The sequence below is a fragment of the Dendrobates tinctorius genome, unplaced genomic scaffold, assembly GCF_039654945.1.
Source record: "Dendrobates tinctorius isolate UK_male_01 unplaced genomic scaffold, ASM3965494v1 ptg000351l, whole genome shotgun sequence".
NCBI classification, from domain to species: Eukaryota; Metazoa; Chordata; class Amphibia; order Anura; family Dendrobatidae; genus Dendrobates; species Dendrobates tinctorius.
The window spans coordinates 3,784,920-3,806,020 of record NW_027362017.1 but is presented as its reverse complement, the minus strand read 5'-3'; the positions used below and the strand labels follow the sequence as shown (position 1 = coordinate 3,806,020).

General features: G+C 45.0%; 1 protein-coding gene across 4 annotated transcripts in view; it reads right to left on the bottom strand.

The window, feature by feature from the left end:
• The window catches only part of LOC141075428 (DENN domain-containing protein 1B-like), a 36,623-nt gene that overhangs the window by 2,870 nt on the left and 12,652 nt on the right, over window positions 1-21,101 (bottom strand). For 2 of the 4 annotated variants that reach the window (XM_073562463.1, XM_073562464.1), the window contains exons 3-21: window positions 18,043-18,086; window positions 17,272-17,321; window positions 17,056-17,172; window positions 16,811-16,880; window positions 16,652-16,732; window positions 15,808-15,861; window positions 15,425-15,535; window positions 15,199-15,299; window positions 15,066-15,111; window positions 14,880-14,981; window positions 10,078-10,203; window positions 9,250-9,351; window positions 8,144-8,231; window positions 7,949-7,989; window positions 5,791-5,862; window positions 5,656-5,712; window positions 4,829-4,933; window positions 4,443-4,501; window positions 42-234 (exon numbers count right to left, since the gene is read on the bottom strand). In XM_073562463.1, coding sequence (XP_073418564.1) covers window positions 42-234; window positions 4,443-4,501; window positions 4,829-4,933; window positions 5,656-5,712; window positions 5,791-5,862; window positions 7,949-7,989; window positions 8,144-8,231; window positions 9,250-9,351; window positions 10,078-10,203; window positions 14,880-14,981; window positions 15,066-15,111; window positions 15,199-15,299; window positions 15,425-15,535; window positions 15,808-15,861; window positions 16,652-16,732; window positions 16,811-16,880; window positions 17,056-17,172; window positions 17,272-17,321; window positions 18,043-18,086 — 1,619 coding nt within the window. Of the gene's footprint in view, window positions 1-41; window positions 235-4,442; window positions 4,502-4,828; window positions 4,934-5,655; window positions 5,713-5,790; window positions 5,863-7,948; window positions 8,114-8,143; window positions 8,232-9,249; window positions 9,352-10,077; window positions 10,204-14,879; window positions 14,982-15,065; window positions 15,112-15,198; window positions 15,300-15,424; window positions 15,536-15,807; window positions 15,862-16,651; window positions 16,733-16,810; window positions 16,881-17,055; window positions 17,173-17,271; window positions 17,322-18,042; window positions 18,087-21,101 lie in introns of all 4 variants that reach the window. The other 2 variants (XM_073562461.1, XM_073562462.1) reach the window with 1 other exon arrangement.

The window sequence follows — 21,101 nt, the reverse complement described above, 5'->3', positions numbered from 1 at the left end:
AAGGTTCATCTTTGCTATTGTATATATCATTACTAACTCACCCGTGTGAAATATCGACTGTCATCTAAATTGAAACAGTCCAAGCTGTGTGCCCCATATAACGCCCGTCCGTCATCCGGAGCTCTTGTATTTAGCGTTTCAAAAATTTCATTCAGCAGATCCATCCCTTCCTCCAGAAGAGGGAAGTCGTCTTCACTAGGTCCAGGAGCCTCCTCTTTTTCTTCTTCATCATATCTGGGAGTAAATTAGATTTAATCAAAATTAAATCTGTGCGGTGCAACACATGGTACCACTAGGAGCAACTTGTTTGCAGGCTGCCAGGAGCTGAAAAAAAAAAGTATGTACAGTCATGGCCAAAAGTTTTGAGAATGACACAAATATTATATTTTCACATGATCTGCTGGCCTCTGGTTTTTATGTGTGTTTGTCAGATGTTTTTATCACATACAGAAATATAATTGCAATCATATTATGAGTAACAAAAGGTTATATTGATAGTTAGAATGAGTTAATGCAGCAAGTCAATATTTGCAGTGTTGACCCTTCTTCTTCAGGACCTCAGCAATTCTCCCTGGCATGCTCTCAATCAACTTCTGGATCAAATCCTGACTGATAGCAGTCCATTCTTGCAAAATCAATGATTTTGTCTGAATTTGAAGGTTTTTGTTTGTCCACCCGTCTCTTGATGATTGACCACAAGTTCTCAATGAGATTAAGATCTGGGGAGTTTCCAGGCCATGGTCCCAAAATCTCTATGTTTTGTTCCCTGAGCCATTTAGTTATCACCTTTGCTTTATGGCAAGGTGCTCCATCATGTTGAAAAAGGCATTGTTGATCGCCAAACTGCTCTTGGACGGTTGGGAGAAGTTGCTCTTGGAGGACATTCTGGTACCATTCTTTATTCATGGCTGTGTTTTTAGGCAAGACTGAGAGAGAGCCCATTCCCTTGGCTGAGAAGCAACCCCACACATGAATGGTTTCAGGATGCTTGACAGTTGGCATGAGACAAGACTGGTGGTAGCGCTCACCTGGTCTTCTCCGAATAAGCCGTTTTCCAGATGTCCCAAACAATCGAAAAGGGGATTCATCAGAGAAAATGACTTTACCCCAGTCCTCAGCAGTCCACTCCCTGTACCTCTTGCAGAATATCAGTCTGTCCATGATGTTTTTCCTGGAGAGAAGTGGCTTCTTTGCTGCCCTCCTTGAGACCAGGCCTTGCTCCAAGAGTCTCTGCCTCACAGTGAGTGCATATGCACTCACACCTGCCTGCTGCCATTCCTGAGCAAGCTCTGCACTGCTGGTAGCCCGATCCCGCAGCTGAAACACTTTTAAGAGACGGTCCTGGCGCTTGCTGGTCTTTCTTGGGCGCCCTGGAGCCTTTTTGGCAACAAGGGAACCTCTCTCCTTGAAGTTCTTGATGATGCGATAGATTGTTGACTGAGGTGCAATCTTTCTAGCTGCGATACTCTTCCCTGTTAGGCCATTTTTGTGCAGTGCAATGATGATTGCACGTGTTTCTTTAGAGATAACCATGGTTAACAGAAGATAAACAATGATGCCAAGCACCAGCCTCCTTTTAAAGTGTCCAGTGGTGTCATTCTTACTTAATCATGACAGATTGATCTCCAGCCCTGTCCTCATCAACACCCACACCTGTGTTAATGGAGCAATCACTGAAACGATGTTAGCTGGTCCTTTTAAGGCAGGGCTGCAATGATGTTGAAATGTGTTTTGGGGGATAAAGTTCATTTTCTAGGCAAATATTGACTTTGCAAGTAATTGCTGTTAAGCTGATCACTCTTTATAACATTCTGGAGTATATGCAAAAATGAAGCAGTAGACTTTGTAAAAATTAATATTTGTGTCATTCTCAAAACTTTTGGCCATGACTGTAATGCTCCATACACTATATATTAGCCATTCTTGAGTACTGCAGCACAGCTCCTATTCACTTCAATGGACAGTAAACATTCACAATCCTCTAAGGGGTGTATCTAGGGTGGTGCAGGCGGGGCAAGCTGCTGGCAAGGGGACACTGTTGGGCCACTTAATTCAGCGGTCTGAGATGTCACCCAGATGGTTGCATTTTGCGGCCTGCAATGAGATTTGACCGTTCTCCAAGTCAGCTGTCAAGCTGGTGGTGGTTTTGAGGATGTATTTCTGTACTGGTGGTGGTTTTGGGGATGTATTTCTGTACTGGTGGTGGTTTTGGTGATGTTTCTGTACTGATGGTGGTACTGGTTATGTATTTCTGCACTGATGGTGGTACTGGTGATGTATTTCTGTACTGATAGTGGTTATGGTGATTATTTATGTACTGATGATGGTTTTGATTATGTATTTCTGTATTGATGGTGGTTCTGGTGATATTTCTGTATTGTTGGTTATGGTGATGTATTTCTATTTTCATGGCGGTTATGGTGCTGTATTTCTGTACTGAGGATTGTTTTAGTTAGTTTATTTTATTACTGATGGTTCTATACTATACTGTATAGTGACTTCAGACTTTCATCACAAACCTGGACAACCCTTTTAATGCTCTTAACATAAATACAAATGTAGTAACCCATAACTTGTCAGACTGCATAATACTTTATTAACATGTAATCTGACAAGTTATGGATTGTTGTATGTGTACAGGATCAAAACCAATAACAACACAAGAATACATCACCAGAACCACCATCAGTACAGGAATATATCCCCAGATATACATACATCACCATATATAAATGTAAGGAACATAGCTTGCCCAATCCTAATGGTATGTAATATGCTCACAATCAGGATTGAATTCTGCTTGCCAGTTCCTGCAGTCATCATGTGACCACGCCTCTGTGATTTGTCATATGCCGGCTTGGCTTAGCTTTCTGCTTCTCTCAATGAAGCCGGGGCTGTGGTATTTCACTGAACATTACATTCTGATGATCAGTATGTTTGCACGTGACTTTAAGTATACAAATCACATATGAGCAATCACAACTGCTTACTCTGTATATAAGAGGGGGCGCCAAACCAAATTCTTGCCACAGGTGCTGGAATACCTAGATCTGCTGCTGTCTATGACTTAGAAAATTGCTATTGACTGCAGAGGGGAATATTTTCGATATTAGGGGTATGAGTGAATAATGAGAATGACTTCCACTTATAACATTGCCAATACGGCGTTGGCGTAGGAGTTTAGTGTGCACCATACTGTGGAGATGCCAGCTGTGTTACACAGACAGCACCTGCCTAGTAGCAGCAACTGGAGCTTTCTCTGTCCGATGTGGTTTAACCATTAATGTCACTATCAATCACTGGCTCCCATTGACCCCCCCACTCGCTGCAATATGGCTTCTGAAGGCCCCCATGGCTGCTGTGTTAGTCCTCCTGTGAAGTCCAGCTTGTCGTTTTCTCTATATACTACAATACATACTGTAAATGACTTTTGGGTTTTCATTAGCTGTAAGCCATAATCATCAACATTAACAAAAATAAACATGTGAAATAGATCACTCTGTGTGTAATGACTCTATAGAATAGAGGAGAGTCACTTTTTGTATTGGAGAGCTGAAATACATTCATTTTTGATGAATTTTTTTAGAAGCACAAGTTCAAGTCCCCTAGGGGAACTAAAAAATAAAGTAAAAAAATATTAAGTTTTAATAATACATAAAAAGCATATTTGTTATTGCCACATCCAGAAAAGTCTGATCTATCAAAAATATAAAACTGAATAACCGGTACAGTACAAACTATAAAGAGAAAAAAAAATGAAATTCCAAAATTGCGGGTTTTTTTGGTTCACCACACCTTCCTAAAAAATGTTCTAAAAAGCGATCAACACATCATATGTACCACAAACTGGTATCAATAAAAATGTCAGCTTGCCACGAAAAAAACAAGCCTCCACTCAGCTCCATCAACAGACCGTGGCTGGCAGACCTTCTAATCTGAAGAGGCACCAGGGATGTCAGCAGGACAGCCGGCAGGTAGCAGGAGGTTCGCAGCGCTCCCATCTGACGGGACCTGGGTCTGACAAATCGATTTGCTAATCTCTACCACTAACCTGGAGAGCCCATGTCGCCTAGTCATTTTTACCGCGCAATGAGCACCATCAAAACAAAACAAAATAGCAGAATTCCAAGTTTGTTCACAATTTCACCCCACTTGTATTTTTTTCTGTTTTTCAGCGCATTATATGGAAAGTAAATGGCGTCCCTCAAAAAACAACAAAAAATAACAAAAGCGCAAAAAAACAAAAACTGGCTACGTCAGAATGGAGTTTTACCGCAACCAAAAGAAATATAAATGGCCTCCTCTCTGATGGCAGGTGACTGCACTACTAACATACTGATACCATGCTGGAGTATTACACGCCCTGGATTATAACACTCAGTGTCATTTATGACTTATGGATCCGCCGCCTCGTTTACTAAATTCCAGGACGATTCGCTCACGTTTGGCCTTCCCAGTTTTCTCCTTCTGTGAACTTCTTTCCTGGTCTCCTTGGACGAGACTGAAACAAAAGTGATAATTAAATGAGGAAATCTAGTGAGCGGACATACAGTACAACCCCATTTGGACGGCCATATATTAGCACATCAAGATCGAGACTACGGGCCCCATAACCCGAACTAGCAGCATCATAGATCCCTACAATCCTGCCATCAAGCAGGCACTAAAATGTGGTGGCCAAATTACGGCTGCCTGAATGAGGCCTAAATCCGGTCCTGCGGCATATGTACACACATACACACACCCATAGTCCAGAAATGCTGATAGTCCAGGATCCAAAACTGAACATCCCTATTACTGAGGTTATACTTTGCCGTCAGCCACTTACCTGTCCAAAGTGCTGTGTAATGGGCAGCCGGTTCTGCAGCTTCTCGTGGTTTAGGGTCGGGGAGTCGTCCTCCTTGAACGAACCCACGCGATGCATTTGATGATCCTGATGTCAAGATGAATTGATCCATAAGAAATCAAATTTGTTCCAAATTTCCCCAAAATTTCCAAATTTTTTTGGATTCGACTTGCACAAATATAGCAAAATGGCAGCCGCCTGTCTCCTTTCGAGGGGTTAAAATAATAATATAAATTACATTCACCAGCCCTCACCTCTCCTCTGTGCCGGTATTGATTCTACCATCGTCTCTTCTCCAACTCTGAGGCCAGTGATTGCTGTTACGTAGACCGCAGTGCCGAATGAACCGAAGACCGGAGCAGAGGCGGCGTAAGACCGGCGATGGCCCAGGACTGAGCGATAAGGGCTCAATTCATTACTGCATTTGCGCCCTTTTTTTGTTTAGTTTTTGGTGTTCCAATTTTTTTTATGTTCACCATTATGGGTGAGGTTCGGAGTTTCCTAATGTTTTTAGGTGATTTATCATTTGCGACTTTTTAAAAAGTCTCAAAATTTGTGCTCACATGCGCTACCTTATTCTTCCCTCCCCGGAGTGATCTTATGTAGTCCTGAAGGTTTTACACAGCTTTTACAATATTTAGTGGAACATGTATCTTTTTTTTTGCACTGAAAAGTGGGAAAAATGGACGCGAAGAATTAAAAAAAGAGCGTTTGGTATAAAATTCACAAACTAAAATTCATGGAAAAATTTGGGGCAAGAAAACAACAACGAATGCCACGAGATGAAAAGTGATGAATCAAGTGCTCACCTGGTGTTTGATGCGCCGCTTCATTCCCTGGAGTCCTGTCCTGGCTTGTCCTTTGGCCTAAAGTATAGAATATAAACACTATATAGATAAGAAAAGACATCACCAGCCATGGCCCTCCAAGATCCAACCGCTTACGTATTTCAGCATGTTCCTAACGGTGGGTTGAGTGCGGTTCTTCATGTTATTGATCAGGGTGCCTCCTCCTTTCTGGGCAGGAAATATAGACAAAAAGACAAAAATCGATTCAATGATCCAGAAATTTACGCTGGGGAGATTTACAATAAAATCAATTAATATGAGTGTAATTGTCGGTGAGGAGGTGAATCAGAGACAATAAGGAAAGGCGACGACAAACCTGCCCCGGGTTCAGTTAAGGAAAGAAGAGCGTGAGGCCCAGGCTGTGAGAAGAGACCCTGCTCCCCTCTCATGTCTGTACTGCATTCAGTTACAACAGCTGGGCTTTCTTGCTGTTGTAACCCGATACAGGAGTGTGGACAAGACAAGATGGAAAATCTGCTCACCATATCTCCCTTTCTCCACTGCTGGGATGTGACAGACCTGCAGGAGCATGAAGTATAGGAATATGTGTGCGTACCATGTGTAAATAGATTTATGTGTGTATAGGCTTTTATATGTAGAGTACAGCAGTGTTATTTATGTTTATGGTATAGGTATAGCAGTAGTATTTGTGAATTTATATGTAAATGATATAGAAGTATTATATGTGTATGGTATGGCAGTACTATTTGTGTAGCTGTACTAATTATGAGAACAGTATAACAGAACAATTTATGTGTACAGCATAGCAGTACTATTTATGTGTATAATATAGCAATACATTTTATGTGTTATCATATTGCTGTACCATTTATGTGTAAAATATAGCAGTACTATTTGTGTGTATAATATAGCAATACAATTTATGCGTAAAGTACAACAGCACTATTTGTCTGAATGTATTGTATGCAGCAGGAGAGGAAAGTATATGACTGTGTGTGTAACATGCGTAAATAAATGTATGTGTGTATAGGCTTTTATATGTATAGTACAGCAGAGTTATTTATGTATATGGTATAAGTAGAGTGTATTTACATGTGAATGGTATAGTTGTGTTATTTGTATGATATATACTATGTGTATGCTATAGAAGTATTATTTGTGTACTTATATGTGAATGGTATAGCAGTATTATTTATGTGTGGTATAGGTGTATTACTTATGTGTATGGTATGGCAATACTATTTATGTGTCTAATAATGTGCCTAATATAGCACTATAAATTGTGTTATTGTATTGCTGTACTATTTATCTGTAAAATATAGCAGTACTATGTCTATGTATCATATAGCTTTACTATTTATGAGTATGGTATCACAGCATTATTTATGTTTATGGTATAGCAGCACTACTTGTATGTATGTATTGAATAGCAGCACTATTTATGTGTCCGGTATAGCAATACTATATATGTGTCTAATAATGTGTCTAATATAGCACCACAATTTGTGTTATTGTATTGCTTTACTATTTATGCGTAAAATATATCCTTACTATTTATATGTATAGAATAGCTTTACTATTTATGTATATGGTACAGCAGCACTATTTGTTGTATGTATTGTATAGCAGCACTATTTATGTATATGGTATAGCAGCACTATTTGTATGTATTGCAGAGCAGCACTATTTATGTGTATGGTTTAGCTGCACTATTTGTATGCATGGTATAGCAGTACTATTTATGTGTATGTCATAGCATTATTATCTTTGTGTATAGTATAATAATACTATTTATGTGGGATATAGCAGTATAATATAGGTGTAAAGTATGGCTACGCTATTTGTGTGTATGTATTGTATAGCAGCACTATTTATGTATATGGTATAGCAGCACTATTTGTATGTATTGCAAAGCAGCACTATTTATGTGTATGGTATAGCAGCACTATTTGTATGTATGCATGGTATAGCAGTACTATTTATGTGTATGTCATAGCATTATTATCTTTGTGTATAGTATAACAATACTATTTATGTGGGATATAGCAGTGTAATATAGGTGTAAAGTATGGCCACACTATTTGTGTGTGTGTGATGTGGCACCAATATTTGTGGTACAGTAAATGATAACTGTGGTCTTGCCTTCGCAAATAGGAACCCATTTTAATACTCATCACTAATGAAATGGTAATCACACTAATTGACATCGATATATATTTTTTGTTAGAAGTCACATTGCGCCCTTTTCATGTAACACATCTCGTTGTCATTGCTGTGACATGTTTAGTTTTACCTTGAGATTTTCCAGCCACATCTGATAAGATCTGGAAGCTCCTGGAAATGAAGATACAACAAATGACACTGCTGCTAGGAGGGATTGCTGTCTCCTTGTCTCTCTGATGGATGGCTCAGACAGGTGCCAGCCGGAAGCGCCGTACAGTATGATGCCCATAGGCTCCTACGGTAAGAAAAGAGACCGCTACAATACCTGACAGGTCGCAGTTTGTCACTTCCTGCTCAAACATGTCTGTAAATGTTTCTCCAGAATTCAGCTTCTCCAGCCGACTGTCAATGAACTAAGAGGAGAAGGTTAGAGGTTGGGGGTTGTCTACCTTGAGGGACATTTTTCTTTTTTTTTGCATGAATTTGAGGCTGAGACGTATTTTTTGCAATTGCGTTTCACTAAAAATGTTGAACCGTTTGGCTTTTACAGGTTATTTGTTTTTCTGCACATTGGACTTTGATGTGGTCTGTAGTCATAAATCAGCTGAGAGGAGCTTACAAAAGGTCAAATAACAAGCTACAAACTAGGATGGTGAGCTCACTGATGGATTCTCAGTTAACTCATTCTGCAGCCAGCAATTGAAAGTGCAAGGCAGAGGCGGTAGAAGGCAAATGGTGCAAAATTATTAATGAAACCCAATGGCAAAAATTATTTGTAGCCCCAAAGCCATGGATTTAAGTAAGGAAAATAATTTTTCCCAATGGTATACAACCGCTACAAAGAGAAAATTCAGGACGGCTGTATTAATAGAAGTCAATACGAGAAGCAAAGAGGTATAATAGAAAGTCATAGCAAAATAGCATTGTGGTCACAGACATGGTTTATCATCAATTGCAATAATAAATAAAAATATTACTACTGCTAATAATGATAATGCTAATAACAATGCTAATATTATGAACAATAATTAATAATATGAATAGTAATAATGCCAATAACATGATTAATAACAATAATAATATCAATAATAATAGCAACTATAATAATTACTATCTATATATAAAGCTGAGTGTGTATGTATGTGTGTGCATGTATCAAGTCACCCCCACTCCACATAGCCTCACCCACTGGCGGCTGGAGAGCGGGGCTGCAGAGGGAGAGTGCGGGGCTGCGGAGGGAGAGAGCGTGAAGGTGGGTGGAGAGTGGGGCAATAAAGGGAGAGAACAGGACCCACAGTTAGTTACTCTGCCCGGGCAACGCCGGGCTCTTCAGCTAATAATAAATAATTATAAAGATAGTGATATTTAAAAAAGTGCTTCAAAAAAAGCAAAAATCACCAGGGTAAATATAATATGGCGCATCCGCCAGACCTGTGAGAAGAGCTGCAGGTGCACGGCGTTCTGCAGGAAGGTCCGCATGGTGCTGCTCTTGTGGTTCAGAAATGAGTCCTGACAGAAAGAAATTGGCTGCTCCTAAACGGGAGAGAAATAGATGCTGATTGGTGCCTTTAATTCGGAAAACAAGATATACCATATGATATGTTTACAAAATAATACTGCCAAGTAGTGCTCAGAAAGTACTGCCAAACAAAACCCACATATTACCGCCAGGCATTTGGTAGCATTATATAGTACTTGCATAACGTAAGATGGCAGTACCTATATTTTACTGCCATACCGAGCTAACATAATACTGATTATTACCATAATCCATTTTGGACTATTGTATTTATATAGTTATAGTGAAACCCAAATTATAAAACAAAAAAAACATGCAAAATTATAACATAATATTTCCATTTTGGGAAATATGCTGCGAGAGTTACTGCGCCTTTAAGAAGCAATGATCACGCCTGATATGATTGGAGATGGTGTTAATAATTCAGGATGTGGTGGCATTATACACATACATGATAAATAAGTAAAGTGCTCGGCAGCTCCCAATGGTGCATACAGATGGGTAATCGTCCCCAACCTCCCATTACAGAGGTTTATGCTGCGGCAATTAGTGCTGGAGGTTACCCAGGGTGCCTGACACGGGGGCTTACACACAGAATAGGGGGCACAGTGTGGTCGTGTACTGACCTCTGTATGCCTTTAATGCCCTCCGCTGTACCCTGACTATGGCAGCACTATGTGTGCGACTGGTGAAATGTCGAGGCCTCATCCATTCCTGGTAAGACCAATGGCAGCACATACCGGGGTACAGATGAGCGCCTCCCTGTAGCTGCCGAACAGAAGAGCCTGGGCTCTCAGAAATGCACGGGACACCCCGTCACCCATCAACGACGACTGTTTTGTCAGACGAAGTTTGAGCGTCGAGACCTGCGGGGGCAACAGAAAATATTTGTCATGGCGCACGTTAGGGTAAGGTAAAGGGTGTCTAGCATTACCGACAGAGGTGTACACGTCTCCATACAAATTATTGCGCGCATAGCGTGTGGTGGCAAATTTTGGCAACGCCCATGACCAGGGGTGGATTAAGGGTAGCCAGGGCCCGGGGCAGTTCAGACTCTGTGGGCACCCCTAGTCACGTGACGGGGGTCACGAATCGTAGAGCCACACTCTACATAGAGAATAATGGAGCCTCCAGCACCGACCTCCACCCGCAGAGCCACACTCCACATAGAGAATAATGGAGCCTCCAGCACCGACCTCCACCCGCAGAGCCACACTCCACATAGAGAATAATGGAACCTCCAGCACCGACCTCCACCCGCAGAGCCGCACTCCACATAGAGAATAATGGAGCCTCCGGCACCGACCTCCACCCGCAGAGCCGCACTCCACATAGAGAATAATGGAGCCTCCAGCACCGACCTCCACCCGCAGAGCAGCACTCCACATAGAGAATAATGGAGCCTCCGGCACCGACCTCCACCCGCAGAGCCGCACTCCACATAGAGAATAATGGAGCCTCCAGCACCGACCTCCACCCGCAGAGCCACACTCCACATAGAGAATAATGGAGCCTCCAGCACCGATCTCCACCCGCAGAGCCGCACTCCACACAGAGAATAATGGAGCCTCCAGCACCTACCTCCACCTGCAGAGCCACACTCCACATAGAGAATAATGGAGCCTCCAGCACCGACCTCCACCCGCAGAGCCCCACTCCACATAGAGAATAATGGAGCCTCCAGCACCGACCTCCACCCGCAGAGCCACACTCCACATAGAGAATAATGGAGCCTCCAGCACCGATCTCCACCCGCAGAGCCGCACTCCACATAGAGAATAATGGAGCCTCCAGCACCGACCTCCACCCGCACTCCACATAGAGAATAATGGGGCCTCCAGCACCGACCTCCACCCGCAGAGCCGCACTCCACATAGAGAATAATGGAGCCTCCGGCACCGACCTCCACCCGCAGAGCCACACTCCACATAGAGAATAATGGGGCCTCCAGCACCGACCTCCACCCGCAGAGCCGCACTCCACACAGAGAATAATGGAGCCTCCGGCACCGACCTCCACCCGCAGAGCCCCACTCCACATAGAGAATAATGGAGCCTCCGGCACTGACCTCCACCCGCAGAGCCACACTCCACATAGAGAATAATGGGGCCTCCAGCACCGACCTCCACCCACAGAGCCGCACTCCACAAAGAGAATAATGGACCCTCCAGCACCGACCTCCACCCGCAGAGCCCCACTCCACATAGAGAATAATGGAGCCTCCAGCACCGATCTCCACCCGCAGAGCCGCACTCCACATAGAGAATAATGGAGCCTCCAGCACCTACCTCCACCCGCAGAGCCGCACTCCACATAGAGAATAATGGAGCCTCCGGCACCGACCTCCACCCGCGGAGCCGCACTCCACATAGAGAATAATGGAACCTCCAGCACCGACCTCCACCCGCAGAGCCCCACTCCACATAGAGAATAATGGAGCCTCCAGCACCGACCTCCACCCGCAGAGCCCCACTCCACATAGAGAATAATGGAGCCTCCAGCACTGACCTCCACCCGCAGAGCCACACTCCACATAGAGAATAATGGAACCTCCAGCACCGACCTCCACCCGCAGAGCCCCACTCCACATAGAGAATAATGGAGCCTCCAGCACTGACCTCCACCCGCAGAGCCGCACTCCACATAGAGAATAATGGAGCCTCCAGCACCTACCTCCACCCGCAGAGCCGCACTCCACATAGAGAATAATGGAGCCTCCGGCACCGACCTCCACCCGCAGAGCCACACTCCACATAGAGAATAATGGAGCCTCCAGCACCTACCTCCACCCGCAGAGCCGCACTCCACATAGAGAATAATGGAGCCTCCGGCACCGACCTCCACCCGCAGAGCCACACTCCACATAGAGAATAATGGAGCCTCCAGCACCTACCTCCACCCGCAGAGCCGCACTCCACATAGAGAATAATGGAGCCTCCAGCACCGACCTCCACCCGCAGAGCCGCACTCCACATAGAGAATAATGGAGCCTCCAGCACCGACCTCCACCCGCAGAGCCGCACTCCACATAGAGAATAATGGAGCCTCCAGCACCGACCTCCACCCGCAGAGCCGCACTCCACATAGAGAATAATGGGGCCTCCAGCACCGACCTCCACCCGCAGAGCCGCACTCCACACAGAGAATAATGGAGCCTCCAGCACCGACCTCCACCCGCAGAGCCGCACTCCACATAGAGAATAATGGAGCCTCCAGCACTGACCTCCACCCGCAGAGCCGCACTCCACATAGAGAATAATGGAGCCTCCAGCACTGACCTCCACCCGCAGAGCCGCACTCCACATAGAGAATAATGGAGCCTCCAGCACCGACCTCCACCCGCAGAGCCGCACTCCACATAGAGAATAATGGAGCCTCCAGCACTGACCTCCACCCGCACTCCACATAGAGAATAATGGAGCCTCCAGCACTGACCTCCACCCGCAGAGCCGCACTCCACATACATGGCTGCTCTCAGTGCTCTGCGCACAGGACCTGTGATGAGGTCACAGGAGGGGAGGAGACAGGGGTCACATGATCGGGGGCCCTGACACCTTACCTCCTGTGATCTCATCACAAGCCTTTGCACGCTACCAGCAGCACCAGCGTTCAGGCTACTTGTAGATGCTGCTGGTAGCAGAGCACATAATGCCGCCCCCACGGTCACTCACTTTTAGGTGGGGAGAAGATGGAGTGCCATTGCAGCAGCCAGCAGGAATGTGGTGGGGGCCCCCTTAGAAGCTCTTGTGGTGGGGGCCCCGGGGCTGAAGCCCCGCCTGCCCTGCCTATAATCCGGCCCTGCGCGGTGGCGGATTATAATGGGGCAATTTACTGGCCTGAGCTGTGGGCCCCTTAACCCCACTGGGCCCGGGGCAACTGCCCAAATTGACCTCATTATAATCCGCCACTGCCCATGACCACACCCTAAACCACACCCATTTACCATGTCTTTCTCCCCCGGCAGGAGGAGATTTCAGAGGGATGGTGGCAGTGAGGGGCATTCAGCAGACGCTCAGGATTGCAGGGCGCGGACCCAAATACGGGACTGTCCACAATATCCAGGACGGTTGGGACTAGAGATGAGCGATCGACTCACGGGACGCTGGTCCGGTGTCCAGGTCAGTGGTATCAGGATGCCGCAAATCTCTTATCATCCGGCGTCCACATCTCGGCTTTTGATCACCCAGAGAGTCCAGTATTTCAGCTGATATTTGTAGGTTTTTCTTTGCATTCTGAACAATTTTCCTGGCAGTTGTGGATGAAATTTTTAAGTTGGTCTACCTGACCATGGATTTGTTTTTACAGAGCCCCTGATTTTCCATTTGTTAATCACAGTTTGAACGCTGCTGACTTGCATTATCAATTCCTTGGATATCTTTTTGTATCCCTTTCCTGTTTTATACAGTTCATCTACCTTTTCCCATAGATCCGTTGACAATTCTTTTGCTTTCCCCATGACTCACAATCCAGAAACGTCAGTGGCTGGATGAAAGATGCAAGAGTCTGTCTGGATCCCAGAAACTCACTCAGCGTTTATGCACGCACACTGATTACAAGCAAACAGGTCACAGGTGAGGATGTTACCATTAGTAGCCATTCAATCCCATTTGTGTCAACTTCTGTGCATGTTATCAGGCCAATATCACCAGGGTATGTAAACTTTTGATCAGGGTCATTTGGATATTTTGGGTTGTCATTATGATTTAAGAAGAGAGAACACAGTAGTTTGACAATAAATGGCTTCACCCAACCAATAACCATGAATGGAGAAAAAGTTTTGGTGTTATCATTCATATTCTTTGAAAAAAGGCCAAAAAAGCAAAAATTCTGCCGAGGTATGTAAACTTTTCAGCACAACTGTAATCTGCTTCTGGGGCCACTGCCTGCAATAAAGGTCAAGATTACCAAATTCTCCTGTCTACATCGTTATAGGCTTTGGATCATAGCTAGAGTTCCTGCCTGCAAATATGGGAATGTGAATTCAAGCCCTCTGGAGACCTGATGACAAGAAAAGTGAATGTTATAAAGCGGAGAAATGTGGTCCAACCTCCTGAGAAAGGAGCTAAAAAGCAATGATGTTGGAGAGAAGTGAGTATTAAAGTTTTGGACAAAGCCCTGATGTGTTGGGACTGAGCCCTCAAATTGGGCTCCTAACCACCCTGCTGCTGAGCTGATGCTCTCCTGTGGCCCTGTCCGGGATTTCTCATGTAGTGTCCTGGTATCTGCACCGTGCTGGGAGACGATGGAAATCTTCTTATAACGGCACGTATGAATGTGCTGTCTTGGAGGAGCCGTACAACCTGAATGGGCTGCAGGTACCACATCATGTTACCAGTAATGACCAAGACATGAGGGAAAGGCAAAACTAGAGAGGAACCAGTCAGGAAGTAGTAGGAGAGAGAAATGGTCTGTGGCCACCACCTGCCCAGTTCCCTTTTGGGGGGGTGTCTCATTGATCCTCTCCAGGGCTCCTGTTGCCAGTGACATTGGTGCATGGTTGGCTATACTGTGACGTGCACTATATACCGTATACGGGTCTTACCACATGTGGAGGCAGATTATCCAGGTCCTGGAATGGCGTCTCCAAGTTGTTGGTGTCAATGTTAAACACTACGACGTCTTCCAGAACTCCGGGGTTCACTTGCTGTAGTGGAGGAAGCAGTAAGAAAATCATAAAATCTACATTTAGGAACTTGTGGCTAATGTTAATGGCACCAGGACGACTTACCTCCATCAAACTGCTGTGGACCCCGATCAGGAAGGGCATGGGGGCACTGGTGGGAAACAGAGGCAAGGGGTTAGATTTAGGTAGATGAGTAAGTGGCAATACAGATGGGCAAAGTACTGAACGGCTGACAGACCCACAATAATCCAGGAGGTGAGGCGGCAGGGAGGGTATGTAGATGTGCTGCCAGTACATGGGATACAGGAGACCCGCGGAGGCATGGACGCAGGCAGTCAGCTGCGCACACAGGAGGAGGATCCACAACAATGTATGTGCAAGAAAAAGAAAAAAAATCAGATACTTAATTAAAAGGTTTCTACACGCGACATTAAAGGCAGCCATGACAGGTGTCTGCTGCTCACCGTACTGAGTTTACTGGATGTGATGAGGATCCGTCTCTCACACAACAAGCTGGCGAACATCTGCAGCATCATGTCCACCTGCACCGCCACCAGGAACTCTGTGAGATTTCTCTGGAAAAGGGACGGACATGATATAAGATGGAAGATTTAATACAGCAGTATTCATGTATTCATTCTGTAATGGGTCACATTAAAGGGAAAAAGTCTGTAAGTACAAGAGGTGTCTTGTCACCCAGGAATGATATCTGCAGTGATGCCCACGTACACCCAACTGTGTAAATAGGCTGTGAAATAATTGTAATAACAGAAGAAATTCCAATATTGGGATAACATAATAATACAGGCCGGGGTGGGCAGGACAATACAACACTAAAATAACTCACGCTTTCTGGTATTGATGGAAGTTTTGTAGGATCAGGAACAACAAAATATGAAAGCTGCGGATAGATAGATAATAATATTCTTTGACTCTGTGTATAAAAACCTCTAAGATTTTGCACATGTTTCTCAGGCATCTACCAACCATACAAAAGATAAGCAGGGTAGAACTCCAAAAATTCTAATGCAAAAATTAGGACATTTTAGTCCATAAAACTTGGATTCCCTTCTTCCTTCTCTTCTCCTCCCTTCTCTCCTTTTTTCCTTTCCTTCCTCTCTCCCTTCCTTTCTCTTTACCTACCTTACTTCCTCCACTCCCTTTTTCCCTTTCTGTCTCTCCCTTCTTCCCAATTTTTCCTTCCCTTCTTCATTGTTTGCTTTCCTTCTTCCCTTTTCTTTCTTTCTTCTCCACTTTCTTCCATTTCCTTCCATCTCTCCTTTCCTGTTTTTCATTTCTTCTTTCCTTTCCTTCTCTCCCTCCTTCACTTTTCTTTCTTCCTTTTGTCCTTTATTTCTTCCCTCCCTTGCTCCTTCCCTTTTCCCTTTCTTCATTCCCACCTCTTTCCCCTTAATTCCCTCTTGCCCTCTCATTCCTACTCTCTCTTTCCATTTCCTTCCCTCCTTACATTTTCTTAATTCCTTCTCTTCCTTCCTTTTTTCCCCCTCATTTCTTATCTTCCTCACTCCTTCCTTCTCTCTCTCTCCTTTTTTCATGTACTCTCTATTTCCACTTCCTTCCTTCCTTCCCCTTTTGTTCCTTCTCTTCTTCCTTCCATAGATTTTCCTAATTATCATATATGGTCTATATATGATCAGCCAGTGCTCCTACCCCATCGATGACCTACTCACCATGTCAATGTTCAGAGGTTTGTTCACCTCAGGTATTCGGTGGTTGTACAGAACCTGTAGGAGGTCCATGACCTCAGTGACCTGTAGAGGAAGACATAGTATCAGAGATGGAGGAGAGCTGTGGTCAGGAACACGTGGAGACATCTCCAGTACCAGTACCTGATCCTTTACTAAGTGCTCTGCGATGTTATTGAGGATTTTGTAGAAGAGCTCAAACCATGGCAGACAGCTGAAAGGAGAGAGTCCTGGTCAATGTCGGACAAAACGTGCACTGGGCTGGTGCGGGCTCTGTTCACATCACACCTAAGCCTTATGTACATGGATGGATGGATGGCTCCGGCATAACTCGTTGTGTTACCAGTGACTCCCATGGGCTTCCTTGGTGTCACCGCTGAGTCACTTACCTGAGGATACAAGTGCAGTTTATGGCGTTTACAGACAGGCGGCAAAACCCAAAACGCTGGTAACCTTGAAGATCGGTGAGAGTAAAGCTGAAGTGCTGGACGGACGAGTTCTGCCATCTGGAATATAGGGGCAAAGATATTACAAGTGATCAGAGAAAAGCGAAGGGGGCTAGAGGTGCTGGGGAAGATATGTGGGGAAATAATTGGGATATTCACCTCTCCACGTGGAAGGGGAAGCAGAACTTTGTCAGAGTCATCACAGAGTCCTAAGACACAAATAAGAAGAGATCATGAGCTCAGTGGCCGCCATTAATAGTCTGCAGCACCGGCGTCCTGGATTCGAACCCAACCAGGAGTAAAAGCTCCATAGAGTTTGCATTTTCTTTATTTTGTGTGGGAACCCTGGCTTTCAATCACATCCAAAAAATAAAGTAAGGCATTAATTGTCTTCTTAAAGAGGTTCATTTACTGTTTACCCCCCAGTTTAAACTGGGAACCTCCTTCAATTGCCACTTCTCCCCTTTTCTGGAGCAGTTTTTCTTTTTCCTCTGTACCTCTCCGTTCCAAAGTTATACACCTGGTAATAAAGACTGACATTCTTCTGTCAACCAATGGGCGTATACAACAGAACTTCTTCGTGGGTGTGGCCGTGTTTTGATAGGCCAGCGTCAAAGAAGAAAAAGAAAACGCCCACAAAGAACCTCTGTGTTATACATCCGATTGGTTGAAAGGAAAATTTGCATCTTTAGTACCGGGGGGGTCTAATTTTGGAATGGGGGGTACAGAATATTAAGAAAAACTGTCACAGAATCAGGAACTGGAGGAGGGATACTAAGGTTTAAAAAAAAAAGAACAGTGAAAAGTCTTATTTAAGAAAAGGGGTGAGACGCAGGAGGGTTCACTCTATGTACAGATGCTTGTAGCTCACACTACACGTGACATACTCACTCACCTGAGATCCATCACACATATTTAGCTCTTTCTCACCTGGTCATCAAAATGTTCTGGGAATTGTCTCTTTAGCTCTGGATCTAAAATGGAGCACAGACATGAGTAAGTAAGAGCGCAGATGATTGGCCTGTGATACAAATACTGGATTTCTTGAGCTGGAATAGACCACCACAGTAAAGTGAACTGTAGTAAAGTGGACAGGAGCTGAATAATGTTTACGGCTGTTCAACTCTCAAACAACCAGATCACACCCCCTTGGTGTTCTCGTAAGCAGCTTCATCAGGTCATCATCGCCTTAAATGGCTTTCAATGAACAGGTATGGCTTGTCAAGAGTTAATTTTTGGAATCACAGGCCTTCAGAAAGCGATAGTGACCATCAGGTGTGATTTGCAGAGGCAGTTTTGGTGCACTGCTCCATACGGTGCTGAGCCCTATTCCACAACTGTTTTAATCCAGGATATGGCAAGAACCACTCAAGGAAGTAAAGAGAAATGACAGTCCGACATTACTTTAAGACATAAAGGTCAGTTAATCTGGAAAATTGCTAGAACCTTGAAGGTATCCTCAAGTGAAGTAAAAAAAAAAAACATCAATAACTGTGACAAAACTGGCTCTTATGGCTGTACATTAAAATTTATGTGTGTGACGACTACTGGAGTGGACCCTCTGGGTCGTCATACCAACCCACCCAGGGCAAGCTGACCTAGTGAGGACCACCCCCTATAGAGGGAGCGTCAGGGGCAGACCCAGGGGAGTAAAGTACCACGACTGCTGGAACCAGGTGGCCAGCTCACAGAAGACGCGAGAGCGTGTCTAGTAAAGTGCAGGCGGGGACGCGCAGGATACAGGAGTGTGCAAAGCGTGGACACGGGGCACGCTGGGTACAGGAGTGTGTAAAGCGTGGACACGGGGGCACGCAGGGTACAGGATAGTGCTAAGTGTATACACGGGGACACGCAGGGTACAGGGTAATGCAGGGCAGGGACACGCAGGGTACAGGGTAGTGCAGGGCGTGTACACGGAGGCACGCTGGGTACAGGAGAGCGTATAGCGTCCACTGACAAGCACGCCCGGGTATGAGGTAAAACAGGGCGCGTGCAGGGAAGCACGCCGATGTACTAGGCAAAGCAGAGCGCGTGATGGGAAGCACACCAGACCACAGAGCAAAGGACCTGAGTACAGAGAGCAGCCAAGCGGAGACCAAGCAGGTCTAGCAAGGAAGCCAGAACTATAATCAGGTGCTGCCTAATGGAAGAGGCAGCCTGATATAGGGCAAGTGTGCTGGGACTTCCGGGTCAGGTCCTCCAGGACCATAGAGACATAAGAGATGGCGCGGCCGTAGTTAGGCTATGGGGGAAGCACATGCACACTCAACAAAGTCCTGGAGTGAGCAGCCACAGATTCAAGCGCGGGAGGTGCGCGTGTGTGCTCGATGAGACTCCTGGACCGGCCGCGATTCCGGAAGTGATGACATCGGGCGCTGAGCCCCGGCTCCGGGAAAATACGGTGAGAGCGGCATGACAATGTGAAGCACCTGAGAGTTCAAAGTGCTCACCACTAGAGATGACCGACTTTGCCTTTTTTAGGGACGAGACTTTTTTTCAAAAGTCGAGTCGAACGAAATCGTCCGACTATCGTGAAAAGTCGAAGGTCCGACTGAAACACGAAACCCAATGCATGTCTATGGGGAAGCAAAGTCGACAGGGAGTGGAGGACAGTAAACACACCTACATGCCAGACCGCTTTTTTAAAGTGTGCGAAAACTCTCTCTCTCGACGCTGCACGTCATCTTGTTGCCCACAGTGTACATCCTTGCTCAGTGAGTGAAAAAAGTCACGTGCAAGCATTCTGGGAAATCCAACTTTGGCGCTCGTTTTGCCGACCGCATAGCCGGCTTCACGCTGTGGTCGGGTTTCGGTCGGCGAAACCCGACTTTGCCATAAGTTGAATCTGGCCGACCTGTTTCACTCAACTCTACTCACCACACATCTAGATAAGTTCCTTAGGGGGTCTAGTTTCCAAAATGGTGTCATTTGTGGAGGGTTTCCACTGTTTAGGCACATCAGGGGCTCTCCAAACACGATATGGCGTCTGATCTTGATTCCAGCCAATTATAAAAGTCAAATGATGCTCCTTTCCTTCTGAGCTCTGTTGTGTGCCCAAGCAGTAGTTTTGCCCCACATATAAAGTATCAATGTGCTCAGGAGAAACTGCACAACATATTTTGAGGTCTATTTTCTCCAGATACCCTTTGTGAAAATAAAAAAAATTTGGGTCTAAAGTAAATTTTTTGTGAAAAAAAAGTTATGGTAAATGCTCATTATTTAATTCCACACTGCTTCAGTTCCTGTGGAAATGGGTTAATAACCTTCTTGAATGTGGTTTTGAGCACCTTGAGGGGTGCAGTTTTTAGAATGGTGTATCAATTTTGGGTATTTTATGTCATATAGACCCCTCAAAAGTCACTTCAAATGTGAGGTGGTCCCTAAAAAAAATGGTTTGGTAAATTTTGTTGGAAAAATGAGAAATCGCTGGTCAACGTTTAACCCTTCTAACAAAAAAAATTACGTTTCAAAAATTGTGCTGATGTAAAGTAGATATGAGGGATATGATATTTATTAAGTTTGTGTGATATAACTCTGTGATTTAAGGGCATAAAAATTGAAAGTTTTAAAAATTGCAACATTTTACACAGGTTTGCAAAATTTTCAGTTTTTTCACAAATAAACATAGGTCATATAGAACAAATTTTACCACTATCATGAAGTACAATATGTCATAAAAAAAAGCTGGTTTCCAAGGTAAACATCGGGTATCTAAGAACCGTGCGACTCCTGGATACCCACTGTTTACCTTGGAAACCGGTGTCCAGCGTCGCTGATCGCTGGTCTCTCGCTGCCACACGCAGCGATGCGCGCTGGCCAGCGGGAGACCGGCGATCGAAAAACGTCCCTGGCCGATGCTGCACGATCAGCGATAACTGGCAGGGGGGCCGGTCGCTGATCCCCGCTAGCGAGATCGCTGTGTGTGACGGGGCCTTATGGCTATGAAAAGGTTACGCAGAGTAGAAATGGTTAACGGGAATTCTTGTAAC